This window comes from Rhinolophus sinicus, linkage group LG01 (genome assembly GCF_036562045.2).
Source record: "Rhinolophus sinicus isolate RSC01 linkage group LG01, ASM3656204v1, whole genome shotgun sequence".
Taxonomy (NCBI): Eukaryota; Metazoa; Chordata; class Mammalia; order Chiroptera; family Rhinolophidae; genus Rhinolophus; species Rhinolophus sinicus.
In genome coordinates, this window is record NC_133751.1 from 209,464,204 (window position 1) to 209,483,647 (window position 19,444).

General features: G+C 52.2%; 1 protein-coding gene across 1 annotated transcript; it reads left to right on the plus strand.

Annotated features, from left to right (window-relative positions):
• Positions 1-2,334: 2,334 nt before the first annotated feature.
• ING5 (inhibitor of growth family member 5) lies at positions 2,335-19,084 on the plus strand. Its single transcript, XM_019719460.2, has 8 exons — positions 2,335-2,542; positions 4,796-4,867; positions 6,545-6,711; positions 7,800-7,911; positions 8,077-8,170; positions 13,457-13,592; positions 13,793-13,854; positions 15,663-19,084. Exons 1-8 carry the CDS (start codon positions 2,506-2,508, stop codon positions 15,703-15,705), a joined length of 723 nt encoding a protein of 240 aa, XP_019575019.1. The 5' UTR covers positions 2,335-2,505; the 3' UTR covers positions 15,706-19,084.
• The last annotated feature ends 360 nt before the right edge of the window (positions 19,085-19,444 follow it).

Consider the following 19,444-nt stretch of genomic DNA (forward strand, 5'->3'; position numbering starts at 1 on the left):
GAGGTGGGGTCTAATTTCCCCTCCCCTCAAATCGGGGTTGGCACTAAGGACTTGCTTGACCAATAGAATGTAGTGAGGTGATGTCTTGCGACAAGAGTCTTCTAGCTTCCACTGGGGCCTCCTGGAACTCTCTGGAAGCCCCGAGAGGCCACAGAAGAAGTACTACTGCCTGGGACCGCAGTGCTGGAGAGGCCACATGTCGGCACTCTGACCCAAAGTGCCTCCCAGCCACCCCAGTCATCTCTATGGTATCAAAAGGAACAGGAGAATCACCCAGCTAAGCTCTGCTGGGATGCCTTACTCATAAAAACTGTGAGCTGTAACAAAATAGTTCTTTTAAAACACTAAGTTTATTATGCAGCAATAGGTAACTGGGACATCTATATGTCCCTACCTCTATATAAACCAGTGTTGTCCAGAGCATTGCTTATAGAAACACTGTACATTTGTAAGGAATTGGTTAAAGTGTGGCATAGTGACACAAAGAAATACATCTAGCAAACAAGATGAAGAATTGAGCAAAACATGGCCAGAATCCATGAAGCACATAAAGTGAAAGATGTACATAGTGAAAAAGTGGATAGTATGACTCACCAGTAAGAAAACAAACAGCCCAACTGAAAAAAAGGGGCAAAAGATCTGAACAGACACCTCCCCAAAGGACAAATACAGATGGCAAATATGCACGTGAAAGGTGCCCAACATCATGTTCTCAGGGAAGTGGAAAGAGAATGGGGCACCTCTACATGTCTATTGGAATAGCCACAATTCAGGGCAGTGACCACACCAGATGCTGGAGGGGATGTGGAGCAGCAGGAACTCTCAGTCACCTTCTGGAGTGGGGTGTGCAAATGGTGCAGCCACTTGGGAAGACAGTCTGCAGTTTCTTACAGAGCCAAATGTAGTCTTACAGTGTGATTCAGCATTCACACTTCTTGGTATTTACCCAAAGGAATTGAATATTATGTTCAAACAAAAGCCTGTATGAAAGAAACAACATACCAGCTTTATTCATAATTGACAAAACTTGGAAGCAATCAAGATGTCCTTTAGTAGGTGAATGGACAAACTGTGGTCCATTCAGACAATGAAATATTCAGCATTAAGAAGAAAAGAACTATCAAGCCATGAAAAGACAGGGAGGAAACTTAAATGCATATTACTAAGTGACAGGAGCCATACATACTGTGTGAATCCAACTGACATTCTGGAAAAGGCAAATCTATAGGTGTGGGTGGGGGAGGGCAGGGAGAGGGATGGATAGGGGGAGCACAGGAAATTTTGAGGGCAGGGAAACTATTCTGTATGATGCTGTAATGGTGGATGCTTAACTGTATGACAGTGAACCCTAAAGTAAACTATGGACTTTAGTTAATAATGATGTATCAATATTGTTTCACCCAATTAGTAAATGTACCACACCAATACAAAATACTTATAATAGGGGAAACTCTATAGGTGTGGAGGGAGTATATAGGAACTCTAGCATCTCAATTTTTTCTGCAAACCTAACTGCTCTAAAAAATAAAGTCTATTAAAAAAACCTAGCCACTTAAAACAATAAAAAAGGTGGACAGTATTTAAATTACGTATGCGTGTGTGCACGTTTTCTAATCAAGGATTAAATGCAGACAGAAAAGAATGCACCCAAACTACCACTTGGATTCAAAGGTGAACAAGATTATCACAGTCCTGTACCCTCGGGAGGGGAAACTATAAGTTCTTGTATAGTTTGAATTTTTATAGTGAACATACAATTGGCCAAAACACGAAAACGCTTCCATTTTTAAATATTTGGGGTTTAGCGAAGAATTCAGTAAGGGGGGGTACATCTTAATGCATTTTTCCATAATGAAACTACTGCTCATTCATCGGTCAGGGTACGCCACTTGTAGGACCAACTCCCTTAATCTCAGGGGCCAAGGAGGGGGTGTGGTTGCGGGCCCAGACCCCTTCCGACTAATGGCCAGCTGTCCATAATGAGCGGGCAGAGGTCCCGCAGAACCCCTTCTCCGAGGAGCCCTGGGAGCAGCCAGCGCTGAAGAAACGTGTGCGCTGGCCCACACACCGCCTTAAGCCCCACGAACATGTGTCCCGTCTCCCCGTTTTTTTGCGCGCATCCGGTGCACTTCGGGGACCCTCTCGTCCACTGGAACACGTTTGTCACTCTTCGCAGGCACCTACTCTGCGTCCAACCCCATACAGGAGTGGGCGTAGGCTCCCGAGCCACGTGTCAGAGTCGGTCTGCCGAGTGGGCGGGCGCCCGGGGACAGGAGAGCGCCCAGATCTTGCAGTTGCCCCGCGAGGACCCCAGCGCCGCACCCGCACGGCGCCGCGTGCACCCAGCCGACCGGAAAGCAGGGGGCGGTCCCTGCCAGCGACCCGCCGCCGCCGGCCGGCCAATCAGCGCGCAAGCTTCATTAATAGTGAACGCACCGGCCCCGCCCCCTCGCCTATCGCGGCGCCGCCCGCTCGCGCAGACCCAGAGCGCGGCCGCGGAAGAAGATGGCGACCGCCATGTACTTGGAGCACTACCTGGACAGTAAGCGTCCCCCGCGCTCCCTGGGCCGCCGCCCGCGTAGGGCCCTGCCTGCCGTGCCCCGCCGCACGTCAGGACTCGCGCGCGAATCCCGGGGGTCGTGGAGACTACGGGGCTCCCGGGGGCGACGGGGCCGCGCGTGGGGCGGGGCGGGTACGAAGGAGGGGAGCGCGCGCGCGCGCGCGGGGGGGTGTGTGCAGCACGGGGTCCCGCCATCGCGGCCGCGCCAATTCTATATGCGTCATGGCGGGGCGGGCCCAGCGCGGGTGGCCCCGCCCCTTGGACTAGACCCCGCCTTCCTCTGACAGGCCACGCCCATTTCATCGGGCCCCGCCCCTGTGAGGCCCCACCCTCCTTGGTTCGGGGCCTCATCGGTTTGGCCCCACCGTCTTCCCCAGGCCCCGCCCTCCTTCGATAGCTCCCACCCTCTCCGCATCCACCCCTCCCCGATTAGGCCCCGTCCTCCTCAGTTCGGCCCCGCCCCCACTGCTCAGGTCCAAGAAAGTGATCCCAATTCCCTTGGACTCTTTTGGGGCTCCGTGCCTGGGGTCCCGGGGTTCGCTTCTTGGCTCTGAGCCTCAGCTTGTGCATCTGCAAGACGGGGAGGTGATGCTGGCGTGGAGGGCCTCCCAGGGTGCCTGCCTTTCCGCGGGTGTACTTACCGGGCTCGTTAAGGTGTTCATGGCCAACGTCTCTGAGGCTCCTTCCGCAGGCGTCCTTCTGTTTACCTGTAGCTCAGGATGGACCCTCCTGACCACTCCTCAGCAGATGGTTATGCCCCTCATTTCGCAGAGGCTGAGGTGCTTATCAGGGGCATGCACATTCGGACCCTGGCTGTCTGGTTCCTGCCGGGGCATGGCCTGGGGGGATGTTGGGTGGGCTTGGACTGGGTGGCTCTGGATCCCTGTGCTGCACTGGGGATAGTCGTGGTCACTGGGGCCTGGGCGCCCCACCCGAGGCTGCTGAAGGGAGTGAGCCCCTGCTCTGGGGGAGACAGTGGGGATCAGCTTTCCTCGAGGTCGCCCAGTCCTGTCCATTTGTTGTGCTCTGCCTGCCCATCCTGAGCACTTGTAGGGTTAGACTTCCCGCATTGTCACCGAAGAGGCCGGTACCCAGGCAGGAAGTATGGCCAGTTGCCTTCCTGTGTCCCGCTGCCTGCCCAGTGGGCCCTGTGGGAGGGTCTGAGGAACCTGAGTCACATCATGTAGGCACATGCTCACTCCTCGAGCACCTGCTGTGTGCCAGGAAAACAGACACAATCCTCATTTTCCTGACACCTAACTGTCAAATGGGCAGAAGTACTTTTAGAAACTTCACAAGATTAAGGGTCGTGAAGGAGCCCAGCAGACCTTGAGAGCAGGGGATGGCTCTGTCTTGCAGAGGCCTGGGTGGTAGGACAGGGCTAGGAGGTCGGGAAGGGGGGGAGGAGGCTGGGGAGTCCGGGGGCAGGGCTGGGACTTCGTGCGGCTCTCAGGGTGAGCTGGGGAACGCTGGGGCTTTAAGCAGTGGCTTTGAAACATTAGGTTGAGCTTTTAAAATGACCGCTGGCCACTGGCCGGTGGGCAGTGTGGAGGGGGCCGAGACCTGATGCAGGAGCCCAGTCAGGGGCTTGTGGAGGCTGTGCAGGCTGGGAGGAGCTTGGCCTGCACTAGGAGGATGGCTGTGCAGGCTAAGCAGCGTGGGGCGAGGTCCTCAGCATGTGCCGTTCAGCATGGCCTGTTTAACTCGAAATGAATTAAACTTGAGCTTAATTAGGAATTCAGTCCCTCAGTGGTACTAGCCCTGCTTCATGCACTCAGTGTCCCCATATGACCAGTGCCCATGTTTTGGGCAGCTCAGAGCACATTTCCATGCTTGCATAAAGTTCTGCCCAACAGCACTGGTCTGTGCTAGCAGTGCACTGGTTTGCAGAGTCAAGGAGAAAACCAAGGAAGACTCCAGGGTTTGGGATGGGCTGGCTGTGGGCAGGGGTTTGGTGTAAAAGACTCACACGGCCACCTTCTCAGCCTCTGCTCATAGCTTATTTCTAAGTTCACCTCCAACTTCTCCAGCTTTGACAACTTCTGAAGTGTAGTGGCCTGTTAGCAGTGTTTGGTACTCACTTGTCCCTACGTAAAAGATTTCTTAATCCTTGTGCTCCCAAACCCTAACAGAAACAGAAGACAAAGTGGGCTTATTATCTCCAGGCTTTAGCTATAAGTTCGAGAGGGCAGGTCTGTGTGCTGCTACTGAGAACTCCATGTCTGTGTGTTTCAGGTATTGAGAACCTTCCCTGTGAACTTCAGAGGAACTTCCAGCTGATGCGAGAGCTGGACCAGAGGACAGAAGGTGGGTTTTGGCCTTCAGTACAGCCAGGGAGAGGTGGCACCAGGTACTGGAGTGGCACTGAGCCACCAGGGGACCCGGTGCAGAGGGGCCGCAGCCTCGCCCTCGGCTGTGGGTGTCGGACGGTGTCTTCACCAGAGTGCTGATACTTTAAGTCAAGCTTTGTTCCTTGGATTCGTACACATCTTTAAATCACATCTCTATAAGTATCATCCCCTCCTTACATGCAAAATATTTGTGACCTTGTCTTCCCTTTAAAAGAGTTTCTAATTTCAAACTATGTGTGTATAGTTTAAAAAAATTAGTGCTTTTGATCTCTTGATATTTAAGTTCCTGTTTCTAAGCCTCACATTTTGCTGCTATTTCTTTTTCTATTAACCTTCAGTTTTAGACTTTGTTCGGTTGTTATGGAAAATGAACTTACTCTGCAGTTGCCCCCACCCACCTCATGCAGCTCGCCTCCTCTCCCGTCTCCCAGTGAATTTGAGTTGTGTTGGACCAGTGGTGGCAGCTCCATTGGCACCACCTGGTAGGTGGCTTACAGCCGGCCGAGCCACACCACATGCTGAGCTTACGGGATTTTTTTGAGTAACTTTTTCTTGGAGTTCCTAATTGCTTTATGTGTTGGCTTTGTTTTTCACACTCCATACACATCCGTGTTTTCAGTGCGTCTGCTGCACCAGGTTCGCCGCCGGGTCTGTGCTCACTCCGCACAGAGACCTCCCCAGGAGCCTGTTGTTCTGCAGGTCCACCCGGGCTGCTGGTTTCGGGCCTGCACAGGCATGGCCCTGGGTGTTCACAGCCTCCCCTTTGCTCCTTTTCTGTCTAGACCCTGTTTCCTGGGTCCTAAACATCCTCTTTCTTGTTTTGAAGGATCCTCATCTCTGGTCGCCTCCTGAGAAAGGGTGTATGGGATTGCATGTCTGCAAATGTGTGTGTCGTAGCCTCATATTCGATTAACCGTTTGGCCAGCCAACAGCCATTCCCCAGCACCTGACAGGCATTCTGCATTGGCTCCTAGCTTCCGTTGCTGCTGAGACATCGGAGGCCATTGGGAGCCCTCCCCTCTATGTATGTGATGTTTTCCCTGCTTTGAAGTTCTGGGCTGCCCTTAGCCCTGAGATGTTACATTTTGTGGAGGTGAACGTGGGTAATTTTCATTCTGTTTTCCTTGTTGGAACAGCTGGTTTTTCACTTAAGGTGCAGCACCCTTACTAGCGAACACGGAGAGTTCTGTTATTATGAAATACAGCATTTACATCCGAAATAAGCATGAACATTTAGAAATTGCTTAGCAAATATCACCCAGTGAGCCTCTCCACCTCTAGCATCTGGAAACCTGTGTGACCCCTGGCGGCTGCCACCCTGACTTTCCACCTGCGGTAGTCGCTTCCCCACCTCTGAACCAAAGAGCTAAGCATTGTATGTGTTCTGCCCATGCTTTATTCTTTAAACAGGGACTCTTGACAATCAGGGAGTACACGGTGCGCATTCGCTGGGAGAGCAGTCATATGCTGGCACCATCCTGGGCACGTCGTCCTGGTCGCAGTGTATGCACAGCTCCGTGTGTGCACGGTCTCTTCTTTGCTGAAACTTGGTATTGTGAGGCCTTGTTTGTCACCATGCTGGCGAGCGTGTGTGATGCGTGGGGTGGGCCTAACCTCACCGTTTCTGTCCCAGACAAGAAGGCAGAGATCGACGTGCTGGCTGCGGAGTATGTTTCCACGGTGAAGACACTGTCCCCGGAGCAGCGCGTGGCACACCTGCAGCGCATCCAGGGCGCCTACACCAGGTGCAAGGAGTACAGCGACGACAAGGTGCAGCTGGCCATGCAGACCTACGAGATGGTGAGCAGCATGGAGGCGCAGGCCGCTCAGGCTCGGGCAGAGCGATGCTTCCAGAGGAAGCTCAAATCGGGGGGTCCTTCACCGGGACCGCTACCATGTCTTGTTTCCTATGCCTGCTGGCTTGTGTACTTGGCTGGGGAGACCGTCCGTTTTGATCCATTGTATCTGTGTTTTAACCCTTTCGGTCAGCTTTAGGAAGAGTCCTAGGATTGCTTATGTCCTGTTTCCTCTCAAGTAAACTTCACGCAGCTCACGCGGGGCACGTGAGGTCGTATGGCCAAGCTCTGCTGGCCTCCCGGCGGTCACCTGACTAATGCCCTTCCCCACCTCCCCAATAAAACCACAGTGGTATTTTCAAAACCTGAATTAAGTTGTATTCGAGAAAGGATGCTCTAGAAGGAGACCCCCAAAGTGCTGCATCTTTAGAGTAAGCAGCCTGTTTTCTAAAGAGTTAGGTCCAATCAGTTGTCGGTAAGTCAGATTTTATCTCTGAAGCATAATGAACTTAAGATTGTAGTTCATTTCCAGACACGGAAGGGTGTTGTCACTCCTCCCTTGTGGCTGTGACTTGGGGATGGGTCGGTTGCCAGGAGTCCCCGGGTCAGGGAGTGCGTGGTGCTGCTCCCTCATAGATGTCCCTCCCCCAGGAGCAGTCGTGCTTGCCCTGGCCCATTGCGCTGACCATATTGCTTTCTTTCTTTCTTCCAGGTCACCCTGTGCCTAAAGCACTAGAGTAATTGTCTGTTTTCCTTTTTTGGGGTTTTTCTGGTTAAGAACCCGTCCGTTCCTCAGCTTTTTAAATTAGGGCTCGACATGAAATGCCCTCGCCCCCTTCCGTTGCCCCTCGCTAGTCTGTGTCTCACTGCTTCCTCCGTGGTTCTTCCTGAGTAGAGTTTATTCTGTTGGGGTATCAGAGAAGACCCTTGCCTACATTGTGAAATCGTGGCCTCGTCTTAGCAGAGCTTTTTTTAATAGAAGACTCAGTTAAAGGGCAATAGAATGCTTGTCGGCTGGCCTGCAGTGTGTTTGTGACTCCTGAGGTCTTTGCTTTCGTTTTTAAGTAAGACTTGGAGCATCCTTGTGTGCAGGTGGACAAGCACATTCGAAGGCTCGACGCAGACCTGGCGCGCTTCGAAGCAGACCTCAAGGACAAGATGGAGGGCAGTGACTTTGAAAGCTCTGGAGGAAGAGGGTTAAAAAGCAAGTCTTAATTTTTCCTTATTTTGTTACTTTTAACTCGAGAGTTTCGAAGAATTTTGTCTGATAATTGTATTAGGAACAGTACGGTAAATATCATATTTGAGTAAATCTAGTCCGGCTTTAGTGAATTCTGTGAAAATAATTGCAGTCTTTCTTGTCTTCCAGAAGGTCGAGGTCAGAAGGAAAAGAAAGGCTCCCGGGGCCGAGGCCGCAGGGCCTCAGAAGAAGACACTCCAAAGAAGAAGAAGCACAAAGGAGGGTGAGAGGCTGTTTTTCTTTTCTCTTTCCCCCAGACACCATTAGTGTTTGTCAGGGTCTAGAACACCAGTGACAGCCACCCCTGAGGAAGTGCTGTAGTTCTCCGGGCTGTACGGGTGTTGGTCTGTCAGTCCTCACAGCAGCCCGATGTGAGCAGCGTTGTCACCGGTGGCTCCCAGGGAGGGCACCTGCCCGAGCTTGACAGCCAGTGTGCGGGAGCGGCGGGTTTGCCCCACAACTCGTTCTCTGAGCCCCTGTGTGTCCTGCCTCTCGAGTGACACAACAGTGTGTGACAGTTCAAGCTAAGCCATTCTTTAGTAGCTGACTATATATCTGTTGATCGTTTCATATATAAATATATTTTTTGTACATATTATTAAATTGTGTGACTACGTTTATTAAATACACATGTCATTTAACTTAAACTTGAGAATGTTTCATTTAAAGCCTTCTCCTACCTACTCCCCACTCCCAGGTACTGTAGTGTTGTTTCCCAGAAGTGGTATTTAGACTGAAGAGAAAATGGTAGAATGCCGGGTGACTTCTGTTTAGACGATTCTGACAGTTATGGGGAGAGGTCAGAAGAGTTAGTTCTTGACAAAAAGGGAAAGGTTTTGGTTATAAAACCCGGTGTTTAAACTTTCATCTTTTAAAACACGCACATGGCAGCTTTTGCATTGTGAAACAGCACCCAGACACAGACCAGCACACAGAACAGGCGGGCAGTTTAATGAAGCGCTGTGAGAGGCACGGCCTGGTCAGTCTGACTGCTGCCCGGAGCCTTTCATGTACCCGTTGAAACCATGACTTCCCCCTGCCCCAAGTAGGCACCGTCCTCAGTTATCCATTGTGTGTTCCTATTCTTTCTTCCTAGTTCTGTCTCCCATGTGTGCATTCCTGAACCTTTGAGATTTGAGATTTATTTTATTAAGGAATAATTGACATACACTAAGACATCCTCTTTTGCAGATGTCCTCATGGTTTGATGCTCTAATTCAATTTCTTTACAGTTATGGAACTATTCCTGCTTTCTGTTTCTTCTTGAGTCAGTTTTGGTAATCTGTGTCTTTCAAGTATTTGTTCTTTCTTATAAGTTGTCTGATTTATTGACATCAAGTTGTTTATAATATTACATTATCCTTCTGATGTTGTAGGATCTGTACAGATGCCCGCTCTTTTGGGCCTGGTAATTTATGTCTTCTTTCATTTTGTGTCGATCTTTTCAGAGAACTAGCTTTCGGTTTCATTGAATTTTTTTTTTTCACTCTGTTTTCTATTGCATTTATTTCTGCTCTTATTATTTCTTTCCTACTATTTAACTTGAATTTACTTTGCTTTTTTTCCTCTAGCTTTTTAAGGTAAAAGTAGCTTAGATCATTGATTTTCTCACCTTCTTTCTTTTGTAAATATTTAAAGCTATAAATTTCCTTCTAATTTCTGTTTTACTGCATCCCATGAATTTAGATAAGTTGTATTTTTATTTTTATTCCGTTCAGAATATTTTAAAATTCCCTTTGTGGTTTTTCATTAACCCACAGCTTATGTAGAAGTATGTTTCTCAGTTTCCAGGTAATTCGGATTTTTCCATGTAGTTTTCTGATTTCAATTTCCATTTTAATTTTGCAGTGATCAGAGAATGTTCTATAGTTGAAATCCTCTGCAATCGACTGAGTTTGAGTTGTGTTATGGTTTACGGTCTGTCTTGCTGAATGTTCATATGCACTTGAAAAGAATGTATGTTTTTCTGTTGTTGGGTGGAAAACATTGAGTGTGCTTTAAATGTCCGTTTGATAGCGTGGTTGGTAGTGTTGTCCCAGTCTTCTGTATCCTTAACTGATACTCTGTTTAGTTCTATAAATTTTTGAAAGAGGATTGTTGAAATTTCCAGTTCTAGTTATGGATTTGTCTATTCTCCTTTCTGTTCAGTTTGCTTTTGCTGCATCTATCTTGAAGCTTTGTTATTTGGTTCTACATATACATTTAATTTTTTGAAAAATAATCGACTCCTTTATCACTATGAAATTTATTTATTTCATTATTCCTTCTAATATTCTTTGTTTTGGAGTCTACTTTGTCTGATATTACTATAGCCCCTCCAGCTGTCCAGATGATGAGTTTTTGCATGGTGTCTCTTTTTCCTTTTTCATCCTTTTATGTTCATACCGTTTATGCCTGGAGGGCAGTCAGTGCTTTGGCCATGTTTACCTTCTTTCCCGCCTCCTGTCCATGCTGCTTCCACAGTCTGCGGAGGTCTGGGAGTGCGGGCTGGCCAAGTCGGAGGTAGGCCCCTTCCCCGAGGACATGACAGGGATCTCACTCTGCCTTTCCATCACCCTGCAGCCTCTGCGTGGTCCCTGGGTTCAGTAAATGCACTGTGGGGTCCAGCCACCACGCGTGCAGGGTCTTGACGTGTCAGTGCCGCCGGCTAAGCCCAGGACATGCAGGGCCTGCTCGCTCCCTCTCCACCCTAGGGCTCCCAGCCCATCACTCCTCAGTCTTCCACTGTCTTTAAAGTGTGGTTTTAGCAATTTGTTGGGTTTCTTTTTGAACTCGTGGTGGCAGCTGTGTTCCCAGTCGTCCTGCCCAGGACCTGAAGGCAGCCTGGGCCTTGTCTGGGGAGGAGCAGGCATTCTCATTTGTCTGTTCCTCACCTGAGGTCACTCCCAGAGGGGACAAGACAGGATGTGTGCCTGGCTGTGCCTCAGATCTCAGTGATGACCCACACCACATGTGTCACAGCCGTCCCCGCTGGCACGCTTGACATGGCTGGGGCACGCAGCTATTTCTAACAGCCGTGCCAGTGTGCGTGTTGGTGAGTGCTGTCTAACGGCGCTGAGGGGCGGTGGCTGCCCCAGTGCCGATGATAGGGGAAGACGTTTGTGTTATGGTCAGTGGGTCGGGCTGCATCTGGCATATTGGTGTGAATCCATTTCCTGTCCACGGCCACCCTGAGTCGTGGTGCTGTTACTGTCATTTTGCAGATGTTGAACAGCCAGAGATGGGCTGAAGCGAGGGGTACGTGAGATGCTGAGGTCTGTCCTGAGACTGTCCCGCCACCCAACCTCGGCGGCTCGAGAACGCAAGGGCAATACGGGGTCAGATGGGTGACTTGAGCGACAACCGATGGGCTCACCCTGGATCCTGTGGGATACCGGGTGGCACAGCTCCAAGGATGCAGTCCTGAGATGTGCGTGGGGAGCCCACTCTGTCCCTGGGTCTGGAGCTCTCACACACTCCTGTGTCCCGTGAGCACAGTGGCTTCACAGTGTGTGGTGTGTTACAGGTTCTGTCTTCCCTGGTGGGAGATTCTGAAGGGCGTGCCCGGGCTGGCAGGGGCTTTCCTAGTGTGGCATGTTGCAGCTGTCCTCCTTCTCTGTCTGCGGAGCCCCAAGCTGTGGCTGCCCGGACACACGGTCGCAGCCTGAGGAACTTGCCTGGCAGTGCTGCTCTCTGGCAAGGCAGGGCCTGCATGTGGACACGGGACAGTTCCTCTTGTAGCCCCTGAATCTCAAAGCTACCTGCAGTGTTTGGGAGGGGTCTCCTGGCACTGCCTGGTGAGGGATGCCTGCCATGTTCAGGGAAATTAGCCCAATAGGGCCACAACAAGTAGTGCAGATGGTAAGATCACCCGGCCTGCCCGAGGGACAAGCATGGCAAGCAGGAAAGGCCCTCGTGAGCTCAGCCTGCTCGTGACATCCTGGTGCTTCCCTCTGGAGGTAGCAGCAGCACCCACCACCCCTGGAGGGACACCACCTTGGAGCCCCCTAGGTGAGACTGGAGAGTAGGTGATGCAGGAGCGATCCCCAGTCTGAGTGGTGTCCTTGCCAGGTGGTCCCTTGGCCCCAGCAGCCTCTCCTGCTGCCACCCTGAACCCAGGGTGACAGGCATGAGTCAATTGGCAGCTGAAACGAAGTCAGTGGTGAAGCATGGAGAGCAGCACAGCGTTCTGTGTACAGTGTGACTGTTAGAGGGTTTGCCTGATCACCCTCAGCATGTGCACCTGGGAGGCAGGACAGAGCCAGCGGGTGGGTGAGACAGTCTCAGCCACGGTGAGAAATCTAGGTTTCAGCGGTGGCAAGGAACCAATGCCCTAGCCTGAGGATGACTGTGACTGTTGCCTGGAGCAGTGGTACAGCACATGGATAGGGCACTTGTGACACTGACAGTTTTCAGATATAAAGAGAAAGTCCTGTCTGTCCTCAGAGACAGAGCAGAGGGAAGAGACTCAGATTGGCCTGGAGCCCTCACAGGCAGCACTCCTGCCGGGGGTGTGGGGGGGCACGAATGGGGGGCAACATGTTTGCTGGGACCGCGTGGCAGCCTGGGGGCAGTATGAGGCCTGGGACATGACCGCAAACCTGCACGACCTTTCTCAATAGGTCGATGGAAAAGGAGGGGGCGATTCCCTTTGGAAACAGACTCTCCTCATGTTACTCTTGTCATGATATTTGAGTTGTCCTGCCGGCCACTGTTGCTTACTTTCCCTTTACCACGTGTGTTCTTGGTTTTGGGGGATGGTCAGAAGATTTCCTCTCTGTACTGATAGGACTGTACTGTCGAAGGTGGCCTGCAGCTTTATTTGAAAAATACTGAAACACATAAAAAGTCGATGCCCCAGTCCCTTCCGTTTAACAGGTGAACGTCCGTTGCCACTGTCCCACCTGTTTGCGGCCCGGAGGGGCATGTAGGCATGGTGGGATCCTGGCTTCGCCACTGGTTAGGGGCGCTGAGGGGTGGATGGCGACAGACCTGCTTCACTGGGGTGGGCAGGGAGGGTGGTTGCAGTCAGAAGTGTCCCCGGTGATGGGTGGGTGGTGGTGGGTTCGGGAATGTGAGGGGAGCTGATGGGTTCTGTGGGTTTTGGGGTGAATGAAGGTGCCCGTGGGGATGTGTGGTGGGAACATGCCAGCCTTTCTCATGGGAGGGACCAGGAGAGAGCTGGTGAAGGCAGGGCCATTCAGACACCTGGACCCGTCTTGGGTGGGATCCAGACAGGGTTCTCGGGCTTCGCTGGTGGTGACATGTTCCAGAGGGGGAGAGGGCCGCCAGGAGGCCGAGGAGGGTCAACCTGGGGCTGGGGGAGGGAGCCCTGGGAGCAGGTCCTGTCCAGGTGAAGGGACCAAGACGGGATGGATGCATGTCCCTAGAGTGGTCCTGGACTCCAGGCTGTGAGGTGAGTGGTTTTCCCTTTGCAGCCTGTCAGCGTCGCTGCCCCTCTGCCCTTACCTGGCACTGTGGGAGGCGGCGTGTCCCCACCCATCTGCTCACTGCGGCCGTCTCCCCCCAGGTCTGAGTTCACCGACACCATCCTGTCTGTGCATCCCTCTGACGTGCTGGACATGCCCGTGGACCCGAACGAGCCCACCTACTGCCTGTGCCACCAGGTGTCCTATGGGGAGATGATAGGCTGTGACAATCCAGACGTGAGTGTCGGGGCACGGCGAGGCGGGTGTTGCCGCAGGACGTGGGGCCTTGAGATGGGGGTCCTGGACACTGGCGTCCACTGTGGGCCCTCGGGCGAGGTCTTGTGCCAGGTGGGGGTGGGGGAGGTGGTTGTCTGTTTCTGGGTCTGGCACACAGAACAGCAGAGCGCTGACTGCCGGCTGTCCCCTCTGCTTTGCAGTGTCCCATCGAGTGGTTTCACTTCGCCTGTGTGGACCTGACCACGAAACCCAAAGGAAAATGGTTAGTATGGGGTGCTGCTCTGTCTCCTCCTGCCCACCAGGCATCCTGCCTGCGTTGGCTTCCCTCAAGAACGGGTGGGAGGCTGGGACCCCCGGCACTCTTGGTATGGCTGTGGGGACCAGGCCATTGTCACACATTGGTCCTGGGTCTCCAGGCCAACCTGGCAGAGGGACTTCTGCTGCCCACCTCACCCGGGTGTGTGTCTTTTATTATATTTGCATAATACTTAAGATGTTTCTGTTGTTGTGAAGAAGGGCCATTCTGGGCTTTTGGATGAGGTCCAGATAATCCTAAGTACAAACGAGACATGGGGGTTCTTTTCCCCTGGGGAAGCTTCCAGGGGCGCTTAGCAGCACAGCATGAAAGGTGGGACCAGGGTGGGCATGCCGTCTGGTCGGGAGCCAGCTCCTCCTGTTCTTGATCCTGGATTCAGTTGTTCCTAAGATTTCACTTAAATAAAAACCTGGTTTGTTTACTTGTGTTAGAAATGTATATATGTTCTAAACTGAAAAATTAGACGTGTTGCCGTCCTTGTTTGTGTGTGTGGGATGCCTCTGCTTGTGTGCAGACGGGGATCAGACACCCCAAAGGGCAGTCTGCGTTATCCTGGTCCTCAGCAGCCAACAGCCAGGCGGGGCGCCCCCGTGTCTTGCACCGGGATGTGTGGGGCATCTAAGAAGTGAGTGACACAGCAGGCCCCGACAGTGCTCAGTGGCACGGGTGACGGGACCATGATACGGCCGTGAGCGGGGCCCTGGCAGGCAGAGCTGCAGAGCTGGGCGGCCCGCCAGGCTGAGGAGGACGCCCTGCCAGGCACGCTCCTTCAGTGATGGGGGGCTCCTGCGTCGACAGATGGACACGAGGCAGAGAGGTTTGATTTGAGTTTGGTTTTGGACGTGCTGGCTGTGGGTTGTTTGCAGGACTTCGGCTGGAAGAGTCTAGCAGGCATTGGAAAATAGCTTTGCCTCGGAGGAGCGGGGGGGCTGTGTCAGCCCAGCCGCCCTGCGTGGAACAGGCAGGTTAGATGGAGCCGGGGAGGCAGGCTGGGGCCCCCTCCTGGCTGTGTTAGTCCTGGTTTCTTTGTGGTCTTTTTAGAGATCCGCACGTGCTCAGGCTTCTTCCCTGTCAGTGAGATGGAAGCTCACGGCCATGTTCTCGCCTTGCGGGATTGTGATGCTGGGAGAGTGTTGCTTTTCTCTGGGGCTCGGCTGGGATAGGCAGGGGCAGGGACGAGCTCAGTCACTCCCACATCAGCTGCCTCCTTCCAGGGAGCTCAGGAGGGCTGAAGGGGAAAGCAGCATGGCATGTCCCCTTGTCACTGGCTGCCACGGTCCAGGAGTACCTGAGAGAACCCTTGATCGAAGGCTCTGGGACTTGCTTGCCCAGGGCCACCAGGGAGCACATGTTAGTGTGCAGCTTCCTGGCCAGTCAGACTTGCAGGGCGGGCCTGGGAGGCTATGGGGCTGCCTGGTGCAGCATGCACGCCCTCCCCAGCCTGCATCTTGGGATTGTCTCCAGTTTGATCACTGCTGACCCTGTTATGGCACAGGGAAGAGCTCTTACCTTGATCAGGAGGAAAGCAGTCGCGCTGATTGATTTGTATGTCTCAACTTCAAAGCAGATGAGCTAGACTTGCAGTGTGTTCAGGAGCTTTTCCCAACAGGAGAGCTTTGTGTTTGTGCGTCTTTTCTGGTGCTGTCTCACCAGTGTCCAGCTGTCCTGGGAGACCTGGGGACATGGGCTCTGGGCCTCCCGAGTGCTGGCATGAGGGGTACAAAGGGCCAATTGCTGTGCCTTTCTTGTCACAGGTTCTGTCCCCGATGCGTTCAGGAAAGGAGGAAGAAGAAGTAAGGAAGAGGTTGACGCCTGGGCCAGAAGAGCAAGTTAACACACTCCTTCATTCACGTTGCAATATTTTATCTTCATTTTAAAACTACCTTGTTTCGAATGACATTTAATAACTCGATGGCCAGTTGTAATTCTGGATACTTCCTAAAACAAACAAGAACCCACCTGAGCCCTGTTTGCACAGAGGAGCGATCTCATCGGGACTTGCCACAGTGACTTTATTGTTGTGACTTTTCGTACAGACCCCTGCACTGAGCACAGCAGTCCCATGAGGAGCTCGAGGGACTCCATGGGTATGTGCGTGGGGAGTGCTGGGTGCACTGGGATGTCCAGCCTGGTGCATGTACTGCCATCACTTTGCAGCTAGAGGTGTGAGCCTCGTGTGGTCTGTATTCCCTGGGCTGCTCCCTTACAGCCCAGCACCACTGTGAGCGCATCTGTCCTCACCGAGGGGCGGTGCCCGGGGGCACCCTCCCACCTCAGCTCTGCCTCGCAGTGACCACCTTTGCCATCTGGACTGTTTCCCTCCCTGAGGGTTTTGCCTTCTAGGTGAACACTCTGGAGTGGCAGACGGCCGTTGGTACCACGACCAGCACCAATAAGAGCCGGCGTGACAGATGGGCTGAGGCTCTGTTTCTCTGGGATTCCAGACGTTTTTACTGTGAAGATGAGGTTGTTGTAATAGCAGGAAGATAGTGGGTCCAGGCTGCTCAGAGACAATCTTAAAGCTGTTTGTGTTGTGCACTGGGTCAGCAGCTTACACTGGGAGGGCGGCAGTGATGTGACGTGACGTGTGTGTTTCTTGTGCCGCAGTCGCAGTTCTGCAATGAAGTTGAGGAACCAGAGTGTACCTCCTGTCTAATCAGCATTCACCAAGCTGATTCTGAGCTGTCTTTTGGATAATAGTTGGGGGACATTGCATACATTTGGGGTGTTAGGATTCACTTGTGGTGGTGCCTCTGGTGTGACTGTCGGGAGCGCCCCTGGACTCTGCGAGGCCCCATGATTTGGAGAAGTGAGGATTCCTGAAGAAAGACGGGAACTGTCTGTCCTCATGTCCTGGTGCAGCGTGGAATCAGATGTGAAATGCCCAGAAGAATAGCGTTCTCTTTGTGAGGAATGAGCCACCTGCTTCCTTCTGATGGGCTCGTTTACTGTATCCTTCTCTCCTACTTCCTCGTCTTTCACCCAGGAGAGGAAATATGGCAGAGAGGAGCTCGTGAAGCTGTGTCTGGGACACACTGCCCCGCAAATGAGTTAATATTCGGCAATGACAGCGGGATGTCAGAGGGCAGCCAGGGTCCGGCTGGAACATGTGTCTGTGGTTCTCAGCAGGTCTTAGTCCGCACTGGACATGTCTGGATTGCTGTCCTTTCTGGAGTGAGCCCAGGGAGTGGAACTTGTTCCCAGATAACTGCGGGGGGCTTAGTTCACCATGTGGGACCCTTCTAGTCTTGGGCTGGGTGGTTAGGATAGGGGCTCAGCAGCTGCTATGGCCTGTCCCCGGTGGGTCCCCAGGCCTGATGAGCGTTTTCATAACCGATGCCTTCCTGCTGCTCAGGAAGGAGGGATGGGGGTGGCCTCAGAATGAGCACCCGCCAGCACACCCGGTCTCAGCCACGCCAGGAACAAGGCATGCTGCTGGTATTTAGTAACTTAGTTCTGTGTTAACACAGGTGTAAAGCGATCGTGGGGAATTAATTGTGGAAAAATGTTTTCTTCCCTCTTTAACCAGTTTTTATGGACAAGATAGGTAAGTATAGTAAGTTTGTGATGATTCTGTAGAAACTGATTTAATATTTGCACTTCATCTGTGAATACTTCACACCCATGGTCGCCATGGAGAAACAGTGGTGTTTGTAGATGGAGGTTGGTGGATGGTTAGTCTGCTTGTCGTCACCTGGTTACCTGAGGCCTCATTCATTTCTCAGGAAAGATGGCCGACTTCTGTGTCTTAGGCTTTTATTTAAAGTTCGATGTCATCCTGCTTGCCACTGTAACATCCCATGTGTCGACCTTTTTAAGTTTCTGTGCTTGTCTGTTTCTAGTGTGTATTTTTGCCAGTTAGAACGGTATCACCAAAGTCACACGCGTGCAGCTCTGAAGGAGACAGAAACCATGAGCAGAATTGAAGTCCCCCTCGGATGACGTTTGCACGATGATCGCATGCCTTCCCGACCATTAATACCATCTAGGAGTCAGGAAGACTTGAGGGTTGTCTGGCAGGGAGAAAATGTGCCACCTGGCCTGGCTTCAGCCCACACTGCTTGCACCGCCCGAGCGTTGTTCCACATGGTCTGGCCGCCCTGTCCAGAGGGTGTGATTCAGGCCAGACCCCCCGTCTGCCAGGCCTCATACCTGATCCTGGGGTGGCTGTGGACCCAGCCTCATCCCTCAGGTTGAGGGGGTCAGTGTCGGCCCAGCGGTCCCCCTGGCAACCGTGTGAGCCCAGGCTGCCGGCCCTCTGCATCTGTGGGCTTTACTTGTAAGAGAAGTGTCATGTTCCAAGGACAAGCAGAACCATTTTCCTTGTCCTAAGTATATGTCATCAGCCTCCAGTTCTCCAGCTGGAGGACACATGCTGCACTAATAGAAACAGTTCGTTAGCTGAGCCCCCTGCATCTGTGGCTGTGCTAGTGGAGCTGTTGGCTGGGCAGAGGCCTGAGTGACTGTCCCGAAAATGCAGGCTGGGGTCCCCGGGCAGGTGACTGTCCCCACTGTGCAGGCTGGGGTCCCCAGGCAGGTGGACGTGAGACTGATACAGGCCAGGGCCAGGAGAGCCAGTGGCTTCTGGTCTGCCCAGGGCAGCAAACGCCCAACACAGCTGTGTGCACCTGTAACAGTGGGGTGTTCTGAGAAGCATGGGGACAAGTCCAGCCGTGTGTCAGTGCTGTTCCAGACGGCTACACTGCACTGGGCCTCCTGCCCTGTCCCTTGGCAGAGGCTGCTCAAGCAATAACGTCCACAGAGCAGCTTCCCCACATGCCACAGCCAAGGCCTGCCCCATCACAGGACATTTCTGGTCATTGCAGAGCTAAGGTTTCCTCAATTTTTAGTGAATAGTGATTCCTGTCCTGAGAGGAATTTTAAAATGGGAAGTCTAAGAAAAATGTCCTCATTCAGGAGACAGTCCTTTGAAGTTTCTTCCTACGTATGTATTTTGTGGTGTTCACCTTTACCACATTTCATCCAAAAAGATGATGCAGCTTTAACATGAATGTTACATTTTATTTTCAAGGAATTATCTATGTTCCCTTTGTAAAGGAAAGATAATATTGTAAATCTTTTTATTAAATAATGTAAAGATGTATATCTGTATTTTTGGATCATGTTATAGATTATGGATATATTGTTTAATAAATAAAGTATTTTTTGGAACAAACGTTAGAGAATGCATCATTTGGGGGATGCAAAAACTCCAGCGTTGCGGCCAGTGGTGGTCAGCGTGTCCTGGGGTGAATTGTGAAGAGGATGTGCGGTGAGCTGCAGGAGAATGCTTTGCTGGCCATGGGCTGCATGGGGCCCTGGGCCTCACCTTGCTCAGTGGCGAGCTCTGGCCCTCAGCTGTGTCATAGTGTCAGAAGTTGGTTCCCAAGCTCACAAGAAGGACGGCATAGATGAGCGTGCTGGGGTCGCTTTATGGATGCCTCAAGTGCCTTCCAAGACTGGCATGGCTGTCAAGACCCCTTTGGGGTCTAAATAGTTCTCAGGATGTTTCCTTGAGAGGGTTAATGATCAGGGT